Below are 19,981 nucleotides of genomic sequence, written 5' to 3'. Positions count from 1 at the left end.
CGCTGCCGCTCGGATAGGGGCTGACGGGTATCTGGAAGTGGTAAAGCTGGTGGTGGCCAAGGGCGCCGACATCTCTTTGGTTGAAGAGGATGGCTGGACACCTATAACGGCGACTCGGATCCAATGCAGGTGTTTCAAGTTGCCGCACGTTCTTATCTCGTGCTCTCGCCCAAGACTTTGATGTTGGCCAGACTTTGGTCCAGCTTGGTCTGGAGATTCCTGTTGTCAGGTTAGTCAAGTGAGGTCACATACCCTCTCAAAACAACAACCTACTTCAATGTCCTGTATGACTCATTGAACTGCATCAATGGCATAACATGGTCTATGTTCCCTCCATCGGCCGAATTGCGCAAAATATCTTTGGTCTTCTTTACTATAGTGTCGTTGTCAACAAACGCCTTAGTGACAGAGACAGCAGGTCCTGAAGATGAATGATTGCGTCACTACTCCTCAGCGCGAATGAGGTTGACTTCGGTGTAACTGCGTTGCTGAGGTAATGATCGCATGAGTTGCTCAATATGTTGAAGAATACTACCGAAGGCGAGGTAGTGAATTGTGTCTTGGCAGTTGAGCGGTTGTGGTTGTCCTTTGCGAAGCCATTGGAGCTGAGATGGAGCCGTCAGCCAGTCCTGCCCCGCAAGTCTGGCGACTATTGCTTCAACAATTATTGGTTGGCAATGCGGGAAGGCGAGGTATGGTTGTGGCATAGCTGACTGGCTTTCCCAAATTATGGATAGAGGAGGAAGCATATAGAGTCTCACCAAGATGCCGAGAAGCAAATAAAATAAATCATCATCTGGTCAGGATGAATGCCAAGTCTTGACTTCCATAGCTTGACGTCAATGCAGTTATCCAGGATGTCAGCCAGCCCGGTATCGCTCTGAACTAATCTATGCCCAATGGTAAGCTCGACGAGGGCAATCTGAAGCTTCTGGGTGTCTAGATCGACAACAATAAATCTCAAAACGAGGAGGAAACACACAAAAGAGCTACAGTTGATAAAAAAGCGGATGCCTCGGCAACCATTGGTGGTGATATTGTTTCGGTGAGTTTACTGTGGGCTCGCCTCCGGAGTTGAAGCAGTTTCCCCGGAAGCATCCTTGGCGGCGCAGGTGGCTGCTGCAGCTGGCCCCTCACTCGGCCCCCGAGCCAATCATAGCGACCGAATTGTCATGCGGGGAGCGTTCCAGCGGGGAGGGAGCGCCCAGAGGTCACAGGGAAGATCACAGGGAAGGTGGGCATGGAATTTTTGGTCAAAAGGCGAGCCGACATCGCAGCGACGCACCGAAAGAAAAGAAATCCTCCTTCGTAAGACACCGCCTCGACATTTGGTTCTGTGGGATCAAAGTCTAAAAGGCTTGTTTTTATCGTCTTAACGCCTCAATTGGCTTTGGATACCCTCTTGGCCGTCACAATGCTCTCCCGCTCCCTGCGCCTGCGGTCGAGAGCTCTTGGAGCTCTCCCCCTCTCTTCGAGGAGTCATGGGTACGTGACCTCACCACCCACAATTCAGCACGAATTCATCGCCAACAATTGTACAATGTCGATTAATGCTAACAATTCCTCTCCTACAGCCGTCTCCTCTCCACTACTTCCCTCCGCGCCGCCGATGATAAGCTCAACAAGATCTCCGCCAACATCACCCAGCCCAAGGCCCAGGGTGCCTCCCAGGCCATGCTGTACGCCACCGGCCTCTCTGAGGATGACATGAACAAGGCTCAGGTCGGTATCTCGTCCGTCTGGTACGAGGGAAACCCTTGCAACATGCACTTGATGGACTTGTCCGCCATTGTCAAAGAGTCGGTGGCCAAGGCTGGTCTGATTCCCTATCGCTTCAACACCATTGGTGTTTCTGATGGTATCTCTATGGGTACTACCGGTATGCGATACTCGCTCCAGAGTAGAGAGATTATCGCCGATAGTATCGAGACTGTCATGAACGGCCAATGGTACGACGGCAACATTAGCTTGCCCGGTTGCGACAAGAACATGCCTGGTGTTGCTATCGCCATGGGTCGTGTGAACCGCCCTAGCATCATGGTCTATGGTGGAACTATCCGTCCGGGCTGTACCAAGGCCGGCGAGCCCATTGACATTGTTTCTGCTTTCCAGGCCTATGGTCAGTACATTACTGGCGAGATCACTGAAGAGGAGCGCTTCGACATTATCCGACATGCCTGCCCCGGTGGTGGTGCTTGCGGTGGCATGTACACTGCCAACACAATGGCCACCGCCATCGAGACTCTGGGTTTGACTCTCCCCGGCAGCAGCAGCAGCCCTGCTGAGGACCCCAGCAAGAAGGCCGAATGTGAAAAGGTTGGACCTGCTATCCGCAACATTCTCAAGGAGGACATCCGACCCCGCGATATCATGACCCGACAGGCCTTTGAGAATGCCATGATTGTCACCACTATCCTTGGTGGCAGCACCAACGCCGTCCTCCACTTGATCGCTATCGCCGACTCTGTTGGTATTAAGCTTGACATTGAGGACTTCCAGAAGGTCTCTGACCGCACTCCTTTCCTTGCTGACCTGAAGCCTTCCGGCAAGTGGGTCATGGCGGATATGCACAATATTGGTGGTACTCCTGCTCTGCTCAAGTTCCTCATCAAGGAGGGCATCATTGACGGCTCCGGTATCACCGTTACCGGTAAGACCATGAAGGAGAACGTCGAGAACATGCCCAGCTTCCCCGAGGACCAGACCATTATCCGACCCCTCAGCAACCCCATCAAGCCTACCGGTCACATCCAGATCCTACGCGGTTCGCTGGCCCCTGGTGGCTGTGTCGGTAAGATTACCGGCAAGGAGGGTCTCCGATTCGCGGGTAAGGCCCGTGTTTACGACTCGGAGCCTGCCTTCATTGCCAGTCTCGAGGCTGGTGAGATTAAGAAGGGCGAGAAGACTGTCGTTATCATCCGCTACGACGGCCCCAAGGGTGGTCCCGGTATGCCTGAGATGCTGAAGCCCTCTTCTGCTATTATGGGTGCTGGTCTCGGCAAGGACGTTGCCCTTCTTACTGACGGCCGTTTCTCTGGTGGTTCTCACGGTTTCATCATTGGCCACATCGTCCCCGAGGCCATGGAGGGTGGTCCCATCGCCCTTGTCGAGGACGGTGACTCTATCGTCATTGACGCTGAGAAGCGCGCCATTGACCTCGAGATCTCTGATGAGGAGTTTGCCCGCCGTCGCAAGGCATGGAAGGCTCCCCCTCCTCGTTACACCAAGGGTACTCTCAGCAAGTACGCCCAGCTCGTCAAGAACGCGAGCGAGGGCTGCGTCACCGACAGCGGTCTGACCAACTAAAAGGCATAGTGAGGAAGCCAAAGATGTCCTCGAATCATGTAATGTTTGTGTTTTGTCCGGGATCGGAAAAGGCGAATTTAGATTTTCTGGGTCAGTTTTTATATCCCAATGATTTCTTGTTACACAGTTGGTTCATGTGAATATCGCAATGTGATGATATGATGCTTCAACGCGCCATGGGCCTCTTGTCTACGTACAAGCTACATTACAACATAAAACACAAACAAGACCAACACAAGTCCCAAAGAGATCGAAGAAACACAAGAACAAGCGGAAACGTAACCCCCGCTCCACGAGTGATTGTGGGTATTTCGCGAGACCAAGGTAAAAAGCCTACCACCAAAATAGCTCCTTGCAATGCGAACTCCATATTCCATCCCATCTGAGAAAGGGATCAAGTCCGCCTTCTCTAAGCCAAATCGATACCGCTTCAACAAAGACCGTAACATTTTCGTTTCTTACATACTTTAGTTCTTCTTGCCCTTGAGAGCCTCCACGAAGGCTGCCTTGTCCTTCATGGTGAGGCCAACACGCTTGACACGGCCGAGTCTGGCAAGTGCCTCGCCTATGCGATCCAACACACGCTGCTCATCCCCAGAGACAGCGGCGCCCGCGTCATTGCGGTAACGCAGATCAGAGGGAACGGATGAGGCGCCGTTGGTCTTTGCAGCAGCCGAGTTCATCTGACCCTCAGCAATGCGAACACGAATGCAAGTTGTAGGCCGGGAGAGCAGGTTCCATAGAAACTTGAACCATCTTCCGGGCACAGGGGTCGTAACATCGGGTGGAGTGTAACGGATGCTGACTGGGAAGATGTGGACGTCGGGCGGGCATTGGAGAATGCTCGGGCTGAAGGGCAGGATGGCCTTGCCGTTGGTGGTACCGCACTCGGGGAAAACGGCAATGACTCGGTTCGGGTTGTCGGCTAGGAGGTCACTGATATCGACGAGCTTGGCGTTCTTTGGAGGAGCGGTTCGTACGGGCGATAGGGCCATCAAGACGGCGCCGAGGAGACTGAGACGCTGCACCTGACGAGTCTCAGGGTACGAGACAGTAAAGATGGGATCGAAAATAGCGGCGAGGTAGATGGCGTCAACGGGACTCGTAAAGTTGGCGGCGATGACGGATCCAGGGTGCGGGAAGCGCTCTCGGGGCTGGTCGGCGAGGGTGCCACGCTTGACACCATCAAGTTGGAGATCTACCCACCATATGCCCGGGATGGCCATCAAGCCCCAGAGGGCCACCTTACGGAAGATTACGGGCAGCGGTAGGAAGTGGAAGATGAGGAAGTATCCCAGGAAGAAGAAGATGAAGAATGGGAGGCGGAAGAGGAAGAGGGCGCCGTGGGTGAATGCTGCGACGGCAGAGAGGGGTGTCGAGACGGGGAGAAAGGGCGCAATGCCGGTAGCTAGGAGGGATTAGCATGTGGGCGAGGGGTCGGATTGTAAATCGTGCTTACCCCGATCTCGAAACTGGCTATACTTTTCCATGGTGTTTTCGCTCGCGTGTGTTGGACAAGTGATCAAAGAAGTTGGGGTTTGTCTATCGAGACATGGAGAACAAGAGATTGCGCAAGACCCCGTCTCTTTATGATCTGACCCAAAGTTCAAGGATGCAGACGCGACTCAGGTTCACCCAACAAAGGAACAAGGGATTGCGAGTCTAGGTTAGAGTCTGCGACAGCGCATCTGCTTTCTTATGCGGACGTCATGACATGTGAATATCAACGACGTGGACGCAAATAAGCCCCCACGTTGCAACTGACGTTGAACAAGCTGGCGTCTGAGTCAGCAAGTCAAGCCACATGCAAGGTCAAGCCACACAACGCGGGAATAGCGTAGCCCGTTTCGGGGGACCCCACGTCGCCTGGGCAACAGATTCACGCCCGCATCACGCCGATAAACAAGCGGCTTCATCGCCAATCTAAAGCCAACAGTACCAAGTCTTGAGCGGAGCTAACACGCATTTGGAACCTCCAACCAAAATAACACTTTGGTTGCGAGGTAGGTTATACTAACTACGGATCCTGCTTCCATCCACTTCACCTTTCATCACGCCTTCTACCACCGCTGGCAGCGCGCTACTCTTTGTTGTCCACGTACTAGTTCCTTTGCTTTTGCACCGCGCGCGTGCTCTACTCACCATGGACACAGTATGTTTGAGTACAAGACAAGTTTATGTAACAAGACACATTGCTGACACTGGAACAGTCGTTTCGAAGCTCCAAGATGAGCAGGCTGCCCGCACCGTCGACGCAAATAGGGGGAGGGCTCACAGAATGGAGCGAGTCACAGCATAACGCACGCATTCAGTCAACAATGACCTCTCTCGCATCTCTGAAGAACCTCAAGCGCGAGATTCCCCAGCCAGGTACTTCCAGCATCGAGTCTCTTCACGGTCGCTCCTACTGACGAACGAGTAGCATCACAATCCGAAGCCAAGCGCAAGCCTCTTTCCGATCGAGCCCTCGAGTATCCCGCAAAGCCGACGTCCCTTGCGGCTGCCCCGTCGGCCGTCCGAACAAACATGAAGCCCCAGAGTCTTGCGGGCATGTCCGGGGTGAGTGCCTGTCTGTTATCATGATCAATGCCATCTTGTACGATTGGCAAGCCGCCGCCTCTTCCCATCATCTCTATTGCTTTCCTTCTCGTCTTTTCGATTGTCTCGACGAGTACCTATTGCAAGGGCCCTTTGGTTGTGTTTCATGTCGACAATTGCAATATGAGGTCCTTCAGTGCCAGTCATGCCTTGCCTGCAACACGGAGACAGGGAGCTCAAAAGCGAACGGCTTCTAGCAACCTCCCGACATGCAATAAAGGGCTTATGGCTACTGCCGGGAATGGCGTTGAAAGGCTTTCTTTCGTACTGGCGGATGATCATGCAATTAGAACTCTGCTAACTATACTCTCAGCTCAAACAACCCTCGGCTTCCCAATCACGACTTGGAACGTCAACATCGAACAACTTTGCTAAGAGCGTCGGCCCCAATCGATATGCCCCCTCGAACCCCCCGCGAACAGCTACTCGCCCTGGCCACATGCGATCGAAGAGCCAAGCCCCCCGACCACGAACGGCTCACGGGCTTCGCGAGGAGGACGGAGATTACTCGGGGCCTAGCAATGGTATGCCGACCACTTTCCAGCCAGACAGTTCTCAACCTCTTGCTCCACTCCACAACAACAAAGTCAGAAAGGCCCAGTCATATTCAACTATGACGGCCAGCAGAGATAGTTCTCTGACTTCGAGATTTACTCAACTAAGCCTCGAAGACGACAATTCGCCTCCCAGCGGGAATCAAGTGTTTTCTCGCCCCTTGACGCGACAGTCGTCTCTGTCATCAGTCACCTCTCAGATCTCCAACATGACCACCAGGCGTCACGACAGAGATACCCACGGCAAGATTCCTGCGTGCTCTCGAACCGACTCTTCGGGACAGACCTAGGCGGTTCCCCCGAAGCCGAGCAAGGAGCAGCAGGTGCAGCGAAAGCTTGATCAGTTTCAGGAGTCGCTGTCCTTGTCGCCTGTCAAGACGTTTACCTCACCCATCAAGTCCCCTGGTCCTAGTAAATCGTTTCTCACCAAGGATTCTAAACTGACATCGTATGTAGCCTGGGATGTCGACGGTCGAGTCGTGGACATGGAGTCCCAGTTCAAAGAGTTGAAGGAGATGGTCAACACCACTCTAAGCGAGCGAAAGGGGCAAGATGATGCACTCGAACTTGCAAAGACTCGAGGTGAGTATGCCTTCACTGTGGGAGTTCAAACATTGACAGTTTTGTAGTCAAAGAGCTTGAAAACGACAGAGAGAAGCTTGACTTGAGGAATGAATCACTAAAGTCAGATCTTGACATGGCCAGAGAGGAGGGACGTCAAATCCGACATGAGATGGAGAAGCAACAGTGGGAGCAGACGCGACGAATGGAAGACCAAGAACGAAAGCACCGGGAAGTAATGGACGACATGGCACGACAACACAGATCAGCGGTTGACGAAATGAGACGAGAACTGGACCGACTAAAGGAGCACGAGGCCAGGAACAATGAGCAGAAAATCGAGGGCCTCACGCGACAATACCAACAAGAATTGGAAAGCGAACGACAAAGAAAGGACCGCGAAATTCAAGAGCTGCGAACTCGAATGGGCAACGAGTACCAAGACATGGGCATGGCTCTGCAAAAGAGGGAGCGAGAACTCAAGGAGGTCAACTCCCAAGTCGAAAGCCTGCAAGGGGATCTTGAGCGAGAGAGGACTCTCAAGAACAGCCTACAAACCAACATTGCCGAGCTGTCGGCAGCCAACACAACCCTGGAGGCCAAGATCAACTCGCTGCGGTCGCACGTCGAATTCCTCGAGTCTGATAGCAAGGCTCAGTCTGACTCGTTTGCGAACATGGAGGCAAGACTCCAGGATGCCCTTCGTGCAGCTGAGGAGGCCCAGCAGAAGCTCATCAAAGAGGAGACGGAGCGCCGAGTTCTATTCAACAAGTACCAGGAGCTCAAGGGCAACATCCGTGTCATGTGTCGAGTCCGACCCCCTCTGGGTGACGGAGAAGGCGAGCAGGCAAAGATGTCGTTCCCTGATGACAAGACTTCTGCCGAGATTGTGCTGGCTGGACCTGAGGAGAAGAGCAGCCTTGGCAATGTGACACGGAAGAATTATCCCTTTGAGTTTGACCGAGTCTTCATTCCCGGCACTCAAAACGAGGAGATCTTTGGCGAGATCTCCCAACTTGTTCAGAGTGCCCTTGACGGCTACAACGTGTGCATCTTCTGCTATGGCCAAACAGGATCTGGAAAGACCTTTACCATGTCTTCAGCGGACGGCATGATTCCTCGCGCCACGCACATGATCTACGACACCATCACCAAGCTCAAGGAGAAGTCCTGGGAGTACACGATGGAGGGCTCGTTTGTTGAAGTGTACAACGAGGAACTCAACGATTTGCTGACACCCAACGAGCGATCGTCTGAAGGCCGACCGAAGAAGCTCGAGATCCGACACGACGAGTCCCGCAAGCAGACAGTCATCGTGAACTGCAAGTCAGTACGGCTTAACAGCCCGTCCAGCGTGGAGACTATGCTTGAGGAGGCCCAGAACAACCGGTCGGTGGCTGCGACCAAGGCCAACGAGCGATCATCGCGTTCTCATAGTGTGTTCATCCTCAAGCTGGTTGGCGAGAACTCGGCAACAGGCGAGCGATGTGAAGGCACACTCAATCTTGTGGATCTTGCAGGTTCCGAGCGTCTCAAGCACTCGCAGACCGAGGGCGACCGTATGAAGGAGACCCAGAACATCAACAAGAGTCTGAGCTGCCTGGGCGATGTTATTGAAGCTCTTGGACGAGGATCTGGCCATGTGCCGTACCGGAACTCGAAGTTGACCCACCTTCTGCAGTACAGCTTAGGTGGCAACAGCAAGACTCTGATGTTTGTCATGGTATCACCGCTTGAGACGCATCTGAAGGAGACATTGACAAGTCTTCGATTCGCAACCAAGGTATGCAGTGTTTGCTTCATGAAAAGACCAAGCTAACAAAGATCAGGTACACAACACTCACATCGGCACAGCCAAGGCAACAAAGAAGATCAGAGACTCTTCATAGGAAGTGAAAAAGTCCCAGACTTGCCCCAGCAGGACCTCGTCGCCTAGGGACCCAAGGCAGCGATGACTTGATTGATTTTGTTTGTTCAAGTTGGTTCACCAAGGATAGCGCATCCGGGTTGCGGGAGTTGGCGGCGCATTATTGATTGAGTGGTTGTGTCAAAAAAGGTTGACGATTATGAAGTGTTTATGGCAGGCAGGTTTTATCTTGTTATTTCTGGACATGGGTTGGGACAGCTGGATTGAGACCCTACTCAGCTGTGTGCTTTTTTCAACATGAAGATTGTATATATCGATATGGAATGATTACGAGATGCATTGTTGAAGGGTTGACGGTGGTTCACTAATGGTGGGAAATAAGCAAGTGTCCTGAATCAATACCCGACTTCTCTGTCGCTTTCTGCCTGCTGGTCAATCACTAGAGCGATGCTCTGGTGACTGCGTGGTAGTTTTGAGGGGCTGCAACGTTCATAGTGAAGTCATCCTGAATGGAGGATGCCTGGCCAGACAAACTATTGCCAAACACCTTTGAACTAGGGCACTCATTAGAAGACGCGCTGTAGATCAGTGGAGCAACTCTTGCCTCAATTGGACTCATCTTCTCTTAAGAAATCATTCTACTCAATCATCGTCGCTTTAGCAGGTTATCTTCAATGTCACTTCCGCCGCTTCGGCCCCGGGCCGGTTGCCATGGAAGCCATCCGGAGGCGGAGCCCCGCTCGGCCATCAAACGGATCCCGTCATCGTCAGGGGTCTGCATCACTTCTGCTTAGCGCTCGACTTCAGCGCTTGCTCAGCTGCCGCGCAGGGCAGACCAGCCAATCAGAGTCACCCCTGGTCATTGAATCTCCATCCATTCCGATCGTTGTCTCTCAGCTCCTTCACCATCAATATCTGCCCCGCACGTTCTTTGATACTGCTTCTATAAGCGCTCATATTCTTGATTGATTGTGTGTTGTTGTCCTTGTAGGGTTTATCTTGGAGTCAGAGTTACCAATTGCGCGGTTCGAAGACGTCATTGACGGACGCGCTGCAATTCGGCACGCGACATTTGGATCAAAGAACGAGAGAAGCTCAAAGACGACGACCTATCATATCTCAACGACCAGCTCTACAGATCTATCAAACGGAAAAGACTTGAAGTGGCGCTCATTCAGTTCTCATAGCGACAAAGCCATTGAGCGCGACGCAGTGGGATCCATTCCCCTGCGTCTTGATCCCTCTCCAGCTCGCGAGAGAGCCTTTTCGACTCAGCCATGACCAAGAAACCCTCTGGATTAGATGGCTCAATATGGGCAAACGGCCGATCTAACTACAACTCACCCGCCCCCTCAAACCGAGGCTCCCCTTCACAACCGCCTCCACCGGCATCCTCACCAGCACCCAAACCTGCCATAGCCTCGACAACGCGCTTAACACCAGCGCAGGCCTTTCATCGTTTCGAGCAGGCCTGTCAACGGCTGCGGTGGAAGTTTATCGATCTTCACGCCTCTTATCAACGGGCTACGAACCCAGAGGAGTTTGGCTTTACAAAAGGGGACGCGGAGCAGAACTTCAAGGTTGACTTTCATGAGTTTTATGTGTGGATTGAGCAAGCCATTGTGTTACTTCTCCTCATCTTTGGGGTTACAGTCTCGAAGTCTGCGAGACCTGAGGATAACATCTCCTCGCGAGGGAACTTCAACAGGGGAAACTATGTGGCTGCGGGACACGCGTATCATCACAACGTGTTGAAAGCGCTCGAAGATGAAGCGTGTCCTGTGTATAATGCACTAGGCAAGGGAGAAGTGAACCAAGCGCTATGGAAAGCCAAGGAACTGCGGAACCGATGGAAAGACGCCAGTGAGGGCAAGGAGACGCCACCACTCAAGATGTATGATCTGACGTGGATCGTGACGGAGGTGTTGCGCGGGCTAGAGGTCGCGTACGGCATAGCTTCGTCACATGTCGAGCAGGAGTTGGCTCAGCAGCATGAGAGTCTGGATGAGACCATGGTTGTGGATGATGAGTGGGAGTGGATGGTGGAGCCGATGGACTGGGAGGTGGCGTAATGGTGTACTTGGTCTGTTCAGGTGAAGCTAAGGCTGTCTAAAGGTGCTCTTATTTCTATCCTCTTTTTTATCTAGGGTATAGAGCATATTTCCTCCATCCAGCCTGCTGTTAGGCCTCCTCCGTATCGAAAGCTTAGAGCATATTTCCCAAACTCAGTGTACGCTTAAGCCCCATTCTTGTCTAACGCTCAGGAGTCATCCCCTAAAATCATGATAGCTATGATGTTCACCTTTATCTCACTCTACGATCCATCTAACGTTAGTCAATCGGTTGCAGCGATCTCAGGCGCTTCACTCCAGCAACAGGCATTTACTTACTACTTCTTTGTAAGTCGCTACGATGCATCTCAGCGTAGTATTGAGCTTAAGCCATGTAACTCCAGAAAGCTGTATCTCTGAGGCGCTTAGAGTGGTGCCTCTGCCTTGAGCTCAAGGGTAGTCCCTTCGATGAGCCCCTCTTCGAGGGGCTCAGGTGAAGAGACGATTCACCATCATGACGGCAGGCCCGAAGAGCGTCGGATGGTCATTCCAGAACAAGGGAACATGAACTTCCAAAGAGAATTCCTCTTCTACATCAATTGTGCTCTTAGACATTACTACCTCCTAACAATCTCCTTCATTGAGTAAGGGTACGTACAGCACCGTTGAGATCCACTTGCAAAGCGACCGATGGTAATTCCAATTTGAGTGGGTCGATCGGATCACGATAAAAATAACGAACCTAAACCTTAATGTACGCCACACCGGAGTAATTCCCAACATCTCAAGCCTTGATATCTTCCACCACCTTTTCATTGTCTGAAGAATCGGCACCCATAGGGCGCAAGCGCCCTTCCTTGAGTTCCTTCTGCATTCTCTTTGCTACTGTAACCGGGTTTTCTCCGGAAGCAAAGATGTTGTCCACCATTTCGAGGTCCAAGTTGCTGGTCTCCGGGAAAAACCACCAGGTCGCAACAACAAACAAATAATTGGTGATAGCGAAGATCAGATAGCTCTTCCAGCCGATTCTCTCTATAAGTATTGGAGTCAGCATCACTATAACGAAGTTCCACATCCAATTAGAGCTGATGCCGACAGCTGTGCCTCGAGCTCGAGCTTTGAGTGGGAGGATCTCGGGGACGTAGACCCAGGGGACGCAGTTGACGGAGAACCCGAAGAAGAGCTGATAAAGGAAGAAGAAGGCAACCGCGGCCGAGGCGCACTTCTCGCCGTTGGAAGCGTTCTTGGCCTGGGACAGGAGGATGGCAACCATCATCATGCAGAACCCTAAGCCAAAGGAGCCCCACATCATCGTTTTTCTGCGGCCCATGCGGTCCAGGGCAAGTGCAGGTAAAATGGCCCCAACCATGAACATGATCTGAATACAACCGCCAAGGATTTGAGCCATATGAGCAGTTGTTCCAACGTTTGTGACGAGAACAGATGGTACGTAGTAGACTACGAGGTTAATTCCGCCCAATTGATTCATTAATTGCATTCCCCAGGCCATCATGACTCTGCTGCCGGTCTTGACGCGGTCGTTTTTGAAACAATCGACCAGGGAGACTTGAGCCTCCGCCTCAAGCTCGATAGCAGCCTCAATTGCCTTAGTCTGCTCTGTAATCCAAGCGTCATTGACGTCTTTATCATAGACATAACACATGACGGCAATTGCGTCGTCGCGGCGGCCGTGTTGGAAGAGCCAACGGGGGGAGTCCGGGAGAGCGAACACAAGGACAACGACGAGGAGCGCAAAAACGATTTGAAAGGCAAGAGGAAGGCGCCAGGCCATTGCTCCACCTGCATATGAGAGGCCGAAATCGAACCAGTAGGCAAAAACGATGCCGACGCCCACAAATAGGGATTCGGAGGCGATGAGGCGGCCACGATATTTAGCTTCACAAAGCTCAGATTGGTACCTGAAAAGTATTAATTAGAGACATAAGAGACTCAGAAGTAAGATTGGGAGACCGGGAGGCACTTACATAGGCACAGTTGAGGTCTTCATGCCAGTTCCAAAGCCGGTTACCACTCGTCCGATGACGAGATGAGGGACATTGTAGGCTGTGGCTTGAAGGGTCGCGCCGACGATAACTAGAGCCATTGCGACCCAAATGGTCATTCGCCGGCCAAGCTTATCCGCGGTGAAGAAGTTGACTGTAGGTGAATGTTAGTACCCCTATTTCTGACTTGTTGGCTATGCTTGGGCATCAGCCCAAGCACACATGAAAGAGACACAACACAATATCCAAGCAGAAACAGGGCATGACTCACTGATACATCCTGTCAAACAGCCAAGGTTGTAGCAGGAAACGATGATACCGGTTTTGCTATCAGAGGGGTGGTCGAACTGATTGAGCCAATCTTCATTCTGAAGAATGCCCCCAAAAACCCCTTGATCATAGCCGAATAACACGAATGCTATGAGGCAACAGATGGTGATGCCTACGCGGACGCCTTTGCCGCGGCTGAGCCAGGTCTTCATGATGGTTGAGGGATGAGGGAGGGGGTGCTAAGGCAACTGAGTTATAGTGATCACGATTTCGAAGCAGGACAGTTCTTACACTGTGGAAAGGGTTCTACGCATGCTATTTAAACTTTTATGGCCATCGCGAACTGCGCTTAGAGTTCTTGGAGGGCAGCGGATCCGATCCGATTCAACGGGTCCGCTCGTTGACACTCGCGTAATCCTCAACGGCAACGGCCGCCTGTCGATCCTGACTCAAGACGTTGGGCTGTATGGTACCATGCTCGTATGGTGTAGGTAATCCGGGGTGATGAGGGAAAAGTCGGGGTGATCTGCTCGCAGGATGGGGTAGTACTACGTAGTGGAAGAGCGCAAGGGTGTGTGATGCGTGATGGCAGGGATAATTCATGTGGTCATACCCGCCCGTATCCGCTTTATTCCCATTTCGAAATGTTTCATTGATTGGCGTTATATAGCGGATAAATATTGCCGTTGAGATTTTCTCGGTATGGTGGAGTGGTTAGGGATTGTCCTTGAGAGCGGAGGACGTGGCCGACAGTTCATTTAGAAGACAGTATATAGAAGAGTGATGAGATATGATTTCAATTTATGATTATTATCTAGTATTTTAGGATTTATTAATGTCAGTCTACTCAATGTAATAGTCATAGGCCTTTGAGGAGTTATGGCGTTCTGTCGCTCCGGTGTCCCGTTTGCTTCAAATCGGGCATTCCGTAGGATCGAGATACATTTGCTTACAGGTATGGCCTCGATGCTTGTTCCATTTGGGAGCCATATAGCCAGCTTCATATTACTGGCGTTATTATTTGCGGCGAGCTAACCTGACTTGGCTATTCCTTCGGCCAGACCTGGCAAAAAGGCATTGACTTGATGCTGTGTTGGAGAAGCCATGATCAGCAGACTAATGCCCCCAACCTACCGAGAACCGAGAATTCACTCATCCACGTCGCAGCATCCATTGCGACCTGGCCCGTGCCAGGTTTGAAGAAGAATCAAGGTCCTTGGCGCTCACAGTAGGCGCTCCAATCAACACACCTGACATGACTTACAGAGTCTTCTGGACTTCGTCATTGGGCGAGGTACGTTTCGTTCCTTGACCTTGGCAAACCAAGCCCATGGATGAACCAACATGGCGTGGCGCTAAATGCGGGCTGAATCCATGGAAAGGGCTCGGAGCGAGTTTGAAGCGACTGGTTGTTTGTGACTGACAATGACATCGATGTTCAAAGAGACATCATGCCATTGAACAAGTGGGGGGTGATCACACAGCTCCGTCAGTTTCCCCAACCCTCAGTACATGGCATAGACAAGGATCACTCGCCTCGCTTGCGCTAGGCTCCAGCTTTTCTCATTAAGCTTGTTCAAGTCTCCATTCTTGTCTCCATGCCTCCCCAACTGCCCCTCATCTCACGTCCTCTCTAACCTCCAGCTACCGTCCATGCCATGTAGGTGCACAAAAGGACGACAGACCAACGGTCTCGGTTAGCTTATCCTCATCTAATAAGCATAAAGATATGATAAGACTGTAAAGTAGTATGTATAAGAATTACCTTTCTTTATGGCCCATGGGTACTGGATCGTCGGATAATGACAAGGTTGGGGGAGACGTTAACTACAAGGCATTGACAGGGTAATGATCACGTCGGAGAAGATGCGTGTAGCGTACCGGGTCAATGGGCCAGTCATTCACTAAAAGAAAGATGCCCACGAATATGGGATCTTCTACTAACAGAAAAGGGATCGCAAACGAATGCCTGGTTTTGAGGTCAAGCACATGGAGGTACAGTCAAGGATCAAAGCCTACTTATTTTCTACCTCATCATTATCTAACCCCCAAAAGTATGTCAAGTATCAAGTATCCCAAAGATCAAGTATCCCAGATACACGAAAGAAAGTCAAGAATGAAAAAGAAGACGTCAACTCATTTGACAACACGTCCTTTGCCAGGAAACTTTGTACTTTTTCCCCTCTTACCACCCGAGACCCCAGCGCTTACCAGCGGGAGCGCGGTATGAGGGGGGCTCGTAGGCGGGAGGCTGGTAGGGAGGTTCGGTGGTTGTGCTCGCGGCTGAGGTGTCGGCCTTGCTGGTCGTCATGAAGGTGGTGGGGGAGAAGGATGAGGAGCCCACAGCGTCGGCGCTGGAGGCGAAGGAGTCGCTAGTAGTATCGGGGCTGAGGGTGGAGGTCTCCCAGTCGCTGTCGGTACCAAAGTCGTATCCATATGGGCCAGTTGTCTCTGCGTCGGCGGCGCTAGTGGTGGACAAGGCGGAAAACTCGAAGAGGGTAGAAGTCTCGACGGACTCGGTAGCAGTGGGGGTGGTCTGGAAGACGGGTGTAGACAGAATAGAAGTGTCAGTCGACTCGGCAGTAGTAGACTCAGTGGTTGCAACTCCAGGGGTAGACTCCCAGGTGTCGGAAGAAGGAGTGGGCAGCCACGAGGACTCAGTATCAACACTTCCAGAGGTGGACTCGGTGCCAGACACCTCTCCAGTGCTCGAAGTTCCAGGAAGCCCACTGTCCGAGGTCTGAACACCAGTGGTGGCGGTCTCCACAGTCACGTCCGGGGTAGTCGAGGAGCTGTCCCCGATGCGCGAGGTAGACGTGAAGCTACCGGGGAGGGCAGAAGAGTCGGTACCCTGCTCAACGGTGCTATGAACAACAGTCGTGTTGGGGTAGACATGAGTATGAGAGTACGGCGGGCAGGGAGTCTTGGTGGACTTGGTCTCGCTGGTACCAGAGGAGACCTTGGAGGTGGACTCGGGGTTGACAACGCTGCCAGTGGATCCAGTAGTGGCAGAAGTCTTAGAAGAGGAGCTCTCAACTATGCTGGTGTTCTGAATGGATAGAGAGTCTGTCTCGGAGGCTGTAGCTCCAGTGCTGGATGGCTTGGAGGAGGAGACTTCGCTGGAGCTGGTGTCCTCAGGGGTATCAGTCGACTCAATACCAGTGGAAGACTCAGTCTGAGTGATGGTGATCTGAGACGTCATCTTAGTGACAGTGGTTCCCTCAGAAGAGACCGAGTCGGTGGAGAAGGGACTCTGGTCCGTCTCGGTGCTGGCATCCGCTGTAGTGCTGGCAGAGCTAACTCGGGAGGAAGACTTGCGAGTCTTGATGGAGAAGCCCCCCTCGGATGTCTCTGAAAGCGTAGTAGAGTCCTCGCCAGTGGTAGAAGTACTCTCGGAGGCAGTGACTTGGCTGGTAATGACGGATCTGAGAGTAGTTGTAGAGATCTCGTCAGTGGCAGTAGAGCTACCAGTGTCCTCGGTGAAGGTAGAGCTACCCTGCTCAGAGACAGTGCCTAAGCTCTCTTCGTAGGTGGTAGAAGCACTCTCGGAGACGGTTACTTGGCTGGTAATGACTGATCTAAGAGTAGTCGTAGAGAGCCCCTCAGTGGTGGCAGTAGAGCTGCCGATGTCCTCAGTGGAGGTGTCCTGCTCAGAAACAGTGCTGGAGCTCTCACTACCAGTTGGCGCAGATGGAAGGGCAGATGTCTCCGTGCTAGCGACCGAAGCAGTGGAGGATCCTGAGTCAGAAGTCTCCTTGCTGGAGGCGGAAGTGGTAACCTCAGTCTCAGCCGAAGTACCGGAAGGCAGAGCACTAGAGTCGACGCTCTGGATAAAGGTAGGCATCGTCTCAAGGTTGGTAACTGAGGTGGAGGTCTCCACGCTCTGTGAGGGAGTATTGGAGGAGCATCCATAGGGCTCGGTGCAGACATCAGACTGAGAGGAGGTCGCCTCGGGATGAGCGCTAGAGGTCTCCGACACGGTGGTGGAATCAAAAACGACAGTAGTCTCAGTGGAAGCAGTACCGGAGAAGAGGGAAGAAGGGCTAGCGTCAGAAGTGGTGTTTCCAGGAAGAGTCGAAGAAGAAGTGGGGGTAATGACAATCTTGGTTCGAGGAGTAGTCACAACAACAAAGGTCTCAGAACCAGACACAGAGGAAGAACCAGTCGGAACCTCGACAGAAGTGTCAGAGCCGAGAGTAGAGGTCACCGTCCCAGCACACGAGGTAGGGTACTCGGTCGAGGTACACTGCGAGACCACAGAGTAGCAAGACGAAGCACACTCGGTGACAGTCTCGGTGACGGTGGTAGTGTAGGTCTGAGCATAAGCGACCGAGGCCCTAGACAAGCTCAAACGTCAGTAAGCTTCAAGACATGAGGGAATCCTTTACGTACCCAAGCCCAGCAAGGGCGAAGCGAGCGAGACGAGACATGATCTCGAGAGTAGAAGGGTTAAAAAGCGAGGGTAGTGTAGGTAAGGTAACGACAGAGGAGAGAAGAGTATGAACGAATGACAAAAGCGTACCAGTTGTTCTGGTCTCACTGACTTGAAAACTTTCCCATCTTTCCATCCTCCTCATCCTCCCCTCTTTATACCCAATTCTTTTCCCTTCCCCAGGACACGTCCCTCGCACAAGTCTACATCTCTCGACGTCTACAGTCCAGCTGCACGCTGCCGTCGCACCGGGGACGCGAGGGACCAAGCGCAGGCCGCACGGCAAGGCCGTCGTCAGTATCATTACCTATTATCGAGACGCCGTTTGAAGGGGGAATGCTAGATTTAGTATACGGGCGGATGGCAACAGACGCCAAGTTTCGCATTTCCGTTGATCTACAGTATTTCGACTCGTTTTGACTAGACGCCATTGTTTTCCTTGTCCTCACCATCAGCACAAGCCCGTTTCTTAAAATAATCTTTGACAGCCTATACATGCCTCGACCCGTGGTGGGGGCCAAGTCGATACTCTTCAGCCCTCGGCTTGGAATTCAGCACTATTATACCCTCTGAGCACAGGTTGAGTCAGTCAGACGTGTCACGGTTTTATCACACACGACTACGCAGTCGGTATCACGTCTATCACGGACTATCCCGTCTGCAACAAAAGTGCCTTTTTTAATAATCCATCATCGTTTACAAAAAGTCGATCAAGCTTTCTTTGACCGTGCAGATCTACTGTGCAGCCAGGGCCCCCGGTACCTGCGTCCAAACAGCCACGATGCACACTCCCGGTCAGCCCGTCACACAAACGCGCAGCAGTGTCGCAGATACGCTGTCCCAATTCTATAACCTTGTCTTTGTATGGTTACACACAGCTCATCCCAGTCAGGAGAGGCTGGGAGTGACAAGCAGCATTAGAATCTTGGCGCGTGTGGCTGACGGTGGTGGAAACATGCATATCTACAGCCTCGATTCACCCGTGACAAAACGGGTAGACGGCAAATCCATTTTCGCCCGTCTTTTTCAGCTCCGAACGGAAGACTGCATGACACGCGGGAGTCAAAATGTGACTCGCAAAAGGGGGAGACAACAACATCGCACGGCAATTAATCAGCACCTTGTCACAGAATGGGAGGCCTACTTGGCGGTCAGAAAGTTACGCAGCGTCTGCTGGGCGAGTCAGATGCTGGCCGTGGCCTTGGTAACCAGCCGAGACTAAGGGTAGAGTGTCAGACGTTGAGCACGTTTATAGTGTCACTGGGAGATAAGTGATGGAGAATGACAACATTCAGCTGAATAAGTCTTGCCATGCTTTGTGCGTGTAGGACTAATCCTACCAAAGGGAACGTGAATCTACATTGTTCACCTTGTGAAGCTGTTTAATGCTGTGCCCCTGCTCATTTCTTTTCCCTCGACTCCAAGTCAAATGGAAGCCCGCAGAACCTTGAAAGCATCCTCCCGGGTACCGGCAAATCGCGCCTCAGATGTCTTCCAGTTAATGACGTTCCAGATGTTGTCGACGTAGGCAGCCTTGCCGTTGAGGTACTATCCAACCCAGTCAGATCCCCGACCCGATATGTGATGAAACTTGTGTTACAACTCACCTGCAGGTAGTAGGCATGCTCCCACATGTCAACGCCAAAGATAGGCACCTCACCCCCGACGACGGGATCCTGGTCCTTGGTGGTGACGATGCGCAGGCCCTGGGTGTCCTTGACCAACCATCCCCAGCCACTTCCCTGCAGACCCAGCAGGGTCTTCTTGAAGGTCTCCTGGAAAGCCTCGAGGCTGCCCCAGGTCTTGGAGATCTCGGCAACCAGGGTAGGGGCGCTGTCGGGCTTGGAGTCTGGGGAGCTGGAGGGGCTCAGGTTCTCCCAGAAGAGGGAGTGGTTGATGTGGCCGCCTCCGTTGAACTTGATGGCTGACTGGAGGGCGATCTGGCCGGCAATATCGTTGGACGATGTGGCCGAGGCGTATGTCTTGAGGGCGGCGTTGAGGTTGTTGACGTATGCCTGGTGGTGCTTGCTGTGGTGGAGCTCCATGATCTGGGCCGAGATGCTAGGCTCAAGGGCCTGTGATACAGAAATCAGCTCATTGTCCGGGGTACTGTGATGCCATGGCCACAAGTCCAGGGTGTAGTGTTGCTCACATCGTAGGCGTACGGCAGCGCCGGGAGAGAGTAGGTTCCAACCGACATGACGGGCAGAGAACAGGTATTCTCAGTCAGAGAGTATCTTTCAAGACAGTTAAGAGAGAGAAGAGGTAAAGACGAAGAAGAAGCTGAGGCAAAGAAGAGGGGTAGAAGTGGGAGCTGGAGGATATGGAGGAACATGACG

General features: G+C 52.4%; 7 protein-coding genes across 7 annotated transcripts; 3 read left to right on the top strand and 4 right to left on the bottom strand.

Moving 5' to 3' along the window:
* Nucleotides 1–1,414: 1,414 nt before the first annotated feature.
* On the top strand, nucleotides 1,415–3,306 carry MRS44_014835 (uncharacterized protein; the record flags this gene model as incomplete). Its single annotated transcript, XM_046277236.2, has 2 exons — nucleotides 1,415–1,485; nucleotides 1,575–3,306. 2 exons carry the CDS (start codon nucleotides 1,415–1,417, stop codon nucleotides 3,304–3,306), a joined length of 1,803 nt encoding a protein of 600 aa, XP_046127925.1.
* A 467-nt stretch (nucleotides 3,307–3,773) lies between these two features.
* On the bottom strand, nucleotides 3,774–4,796 carry MRS44_014834 (uncharacterized protein; the record flags this gene model as incomplete). The annotated part of the gene is made up of 2 exons (XM_046272263.2): nucleotides 3,774–4,714; nucleotides 4,766–4,796. 2 exons carry the CDS (start codon nucleotides 4,794–4,796, stop codon nucleotides 3,774–3,776), a joined length of 972 nt encoding a protein of 323 aa, XP_046127924.1.
* A 653-nt stretch (nucleotides 4,797–5,449) lies between these two features.
* On the top strand, nucleotides 5,450–8,908 carry MRS44_014833 (uncharacterized protein; the record flags this gene model as incomplete). Its single annotated transcript, XM_065618568.1, has 7 exons — nucleotides 5,450–5,458; nucleotides 5,517–5,676; nucleotides 5,729–5,865; nucleotides 6,218–6,604; nucleotides 6,749–7,040; nucleotides 7,088–8,802; nucleotides 8,849–8,908. The coding sequence occupies 7 exons, from the start codon at nucleotides 5,450–5,452 to the stop codon at nucleotides 8,906–8,908; spliced, it is 2,760 nt and encodes a 919-aa protein (XP_065474640.1).
* A 1,255-nt stretch (nucleotides 8,909–10,163) lies between these two features.
* MRS44_014832 (uncharacterized protein) lies at nucleotides 10,164–10,958 on the top strand (the record flags this gene model as incomplete). The annotated part of the gene is made up of 1 exon (XM_046277235.2): nucleotides 10,164–10,958. One exon carries the CDS (start codon nucleotides 10,164–10,166, stop codon nucleotides 10,956–10,958), a length of 795 nt encoding a protein of 264 aa, XP_046127923.2.
* Nucleotides 10,959–11,721: 763 nt separating this feature from the next.
* MRS44_014831 (uncharacterized protein) lies at nucleotides 11,722–13,422 on the bottom strand (the record flags this gene model as incomplete). The annotated part of the gene is made up of 3 exons (XM_046272991.2): nucleotides 11,722–12,856; nucleotides 12,923–13,094; nucleotides 13,212–13,422. The coding sequence occupies 3 exons, from the start codon at nucleotides 13,420–13,422 to the stop codon at nucleotides 11,722–11,724; spliced, it is 1,518 nt and encodes a 505-aa protein (XP_046127922.2).
* A 1,973-nt stretch (nucleotides 13,423–15,395) lies between these two features.
* On the bottom strand, nucleotides 15,396–17,640 carry MRS44_014830 (uncharacterized protein; the record flags this gene model as incomplete). The annotated part of the gene is made up of 2 exons (XM_065618567.1): nucleotides 15,396–17,547; nucleotides 17,603–17,640. 2 exons carry the CDS (start codon nucleotides 17,638–17,640, stop codon nucleotides 15,396–15,398), a joined length of 2,190 nt encoding a protein of 729 aa, XP_065474639.1.
* A 1,427-nt stretch (nucleotides 17,641–19,067) lies between these two features.
* Nucleotides 19,068–19,842, bottom strand: MRS44_014829 (uncharacterized protein; the record flags this gene model as incomplete). Its single annotated transcript, XM_065618566.1, has 3 exons — nucleotides 19,068–19,190; nucleotides 19,250–19,751; nucleotides 19,808–19,842. 3 exons carry the CDS (start codon nucleotides 19,840–19,842, stop codon nucleotides 19,068–19,070), a joined length of 660 nt encoding a protein of 219 aa, XP_065474638.1.
* Between the last annotated feature and the right edge of the window lie 139 nt (nucleotides 19,843–19,981).

Source organism: Fusarium solani (genome assembly GCF_023522795.1).
Source record: "Fusarium solani strain SB1 chromosome Unknown bctg00000010, whole genome shotgun sequence".
Classification (NCBI taxonomy): domain Eukaryota; kingdom Fungi; phylum Ascomycota; class Sordariomycetes; order Hypocreales; family Nectriaceae; genus Fusarium; species Fusarium solani.
The sequence above is the reverse complement of the archived record's forward strand: the minus strand, read 5'-3'. Positions and strand labels throughout refer to the sequence as shown.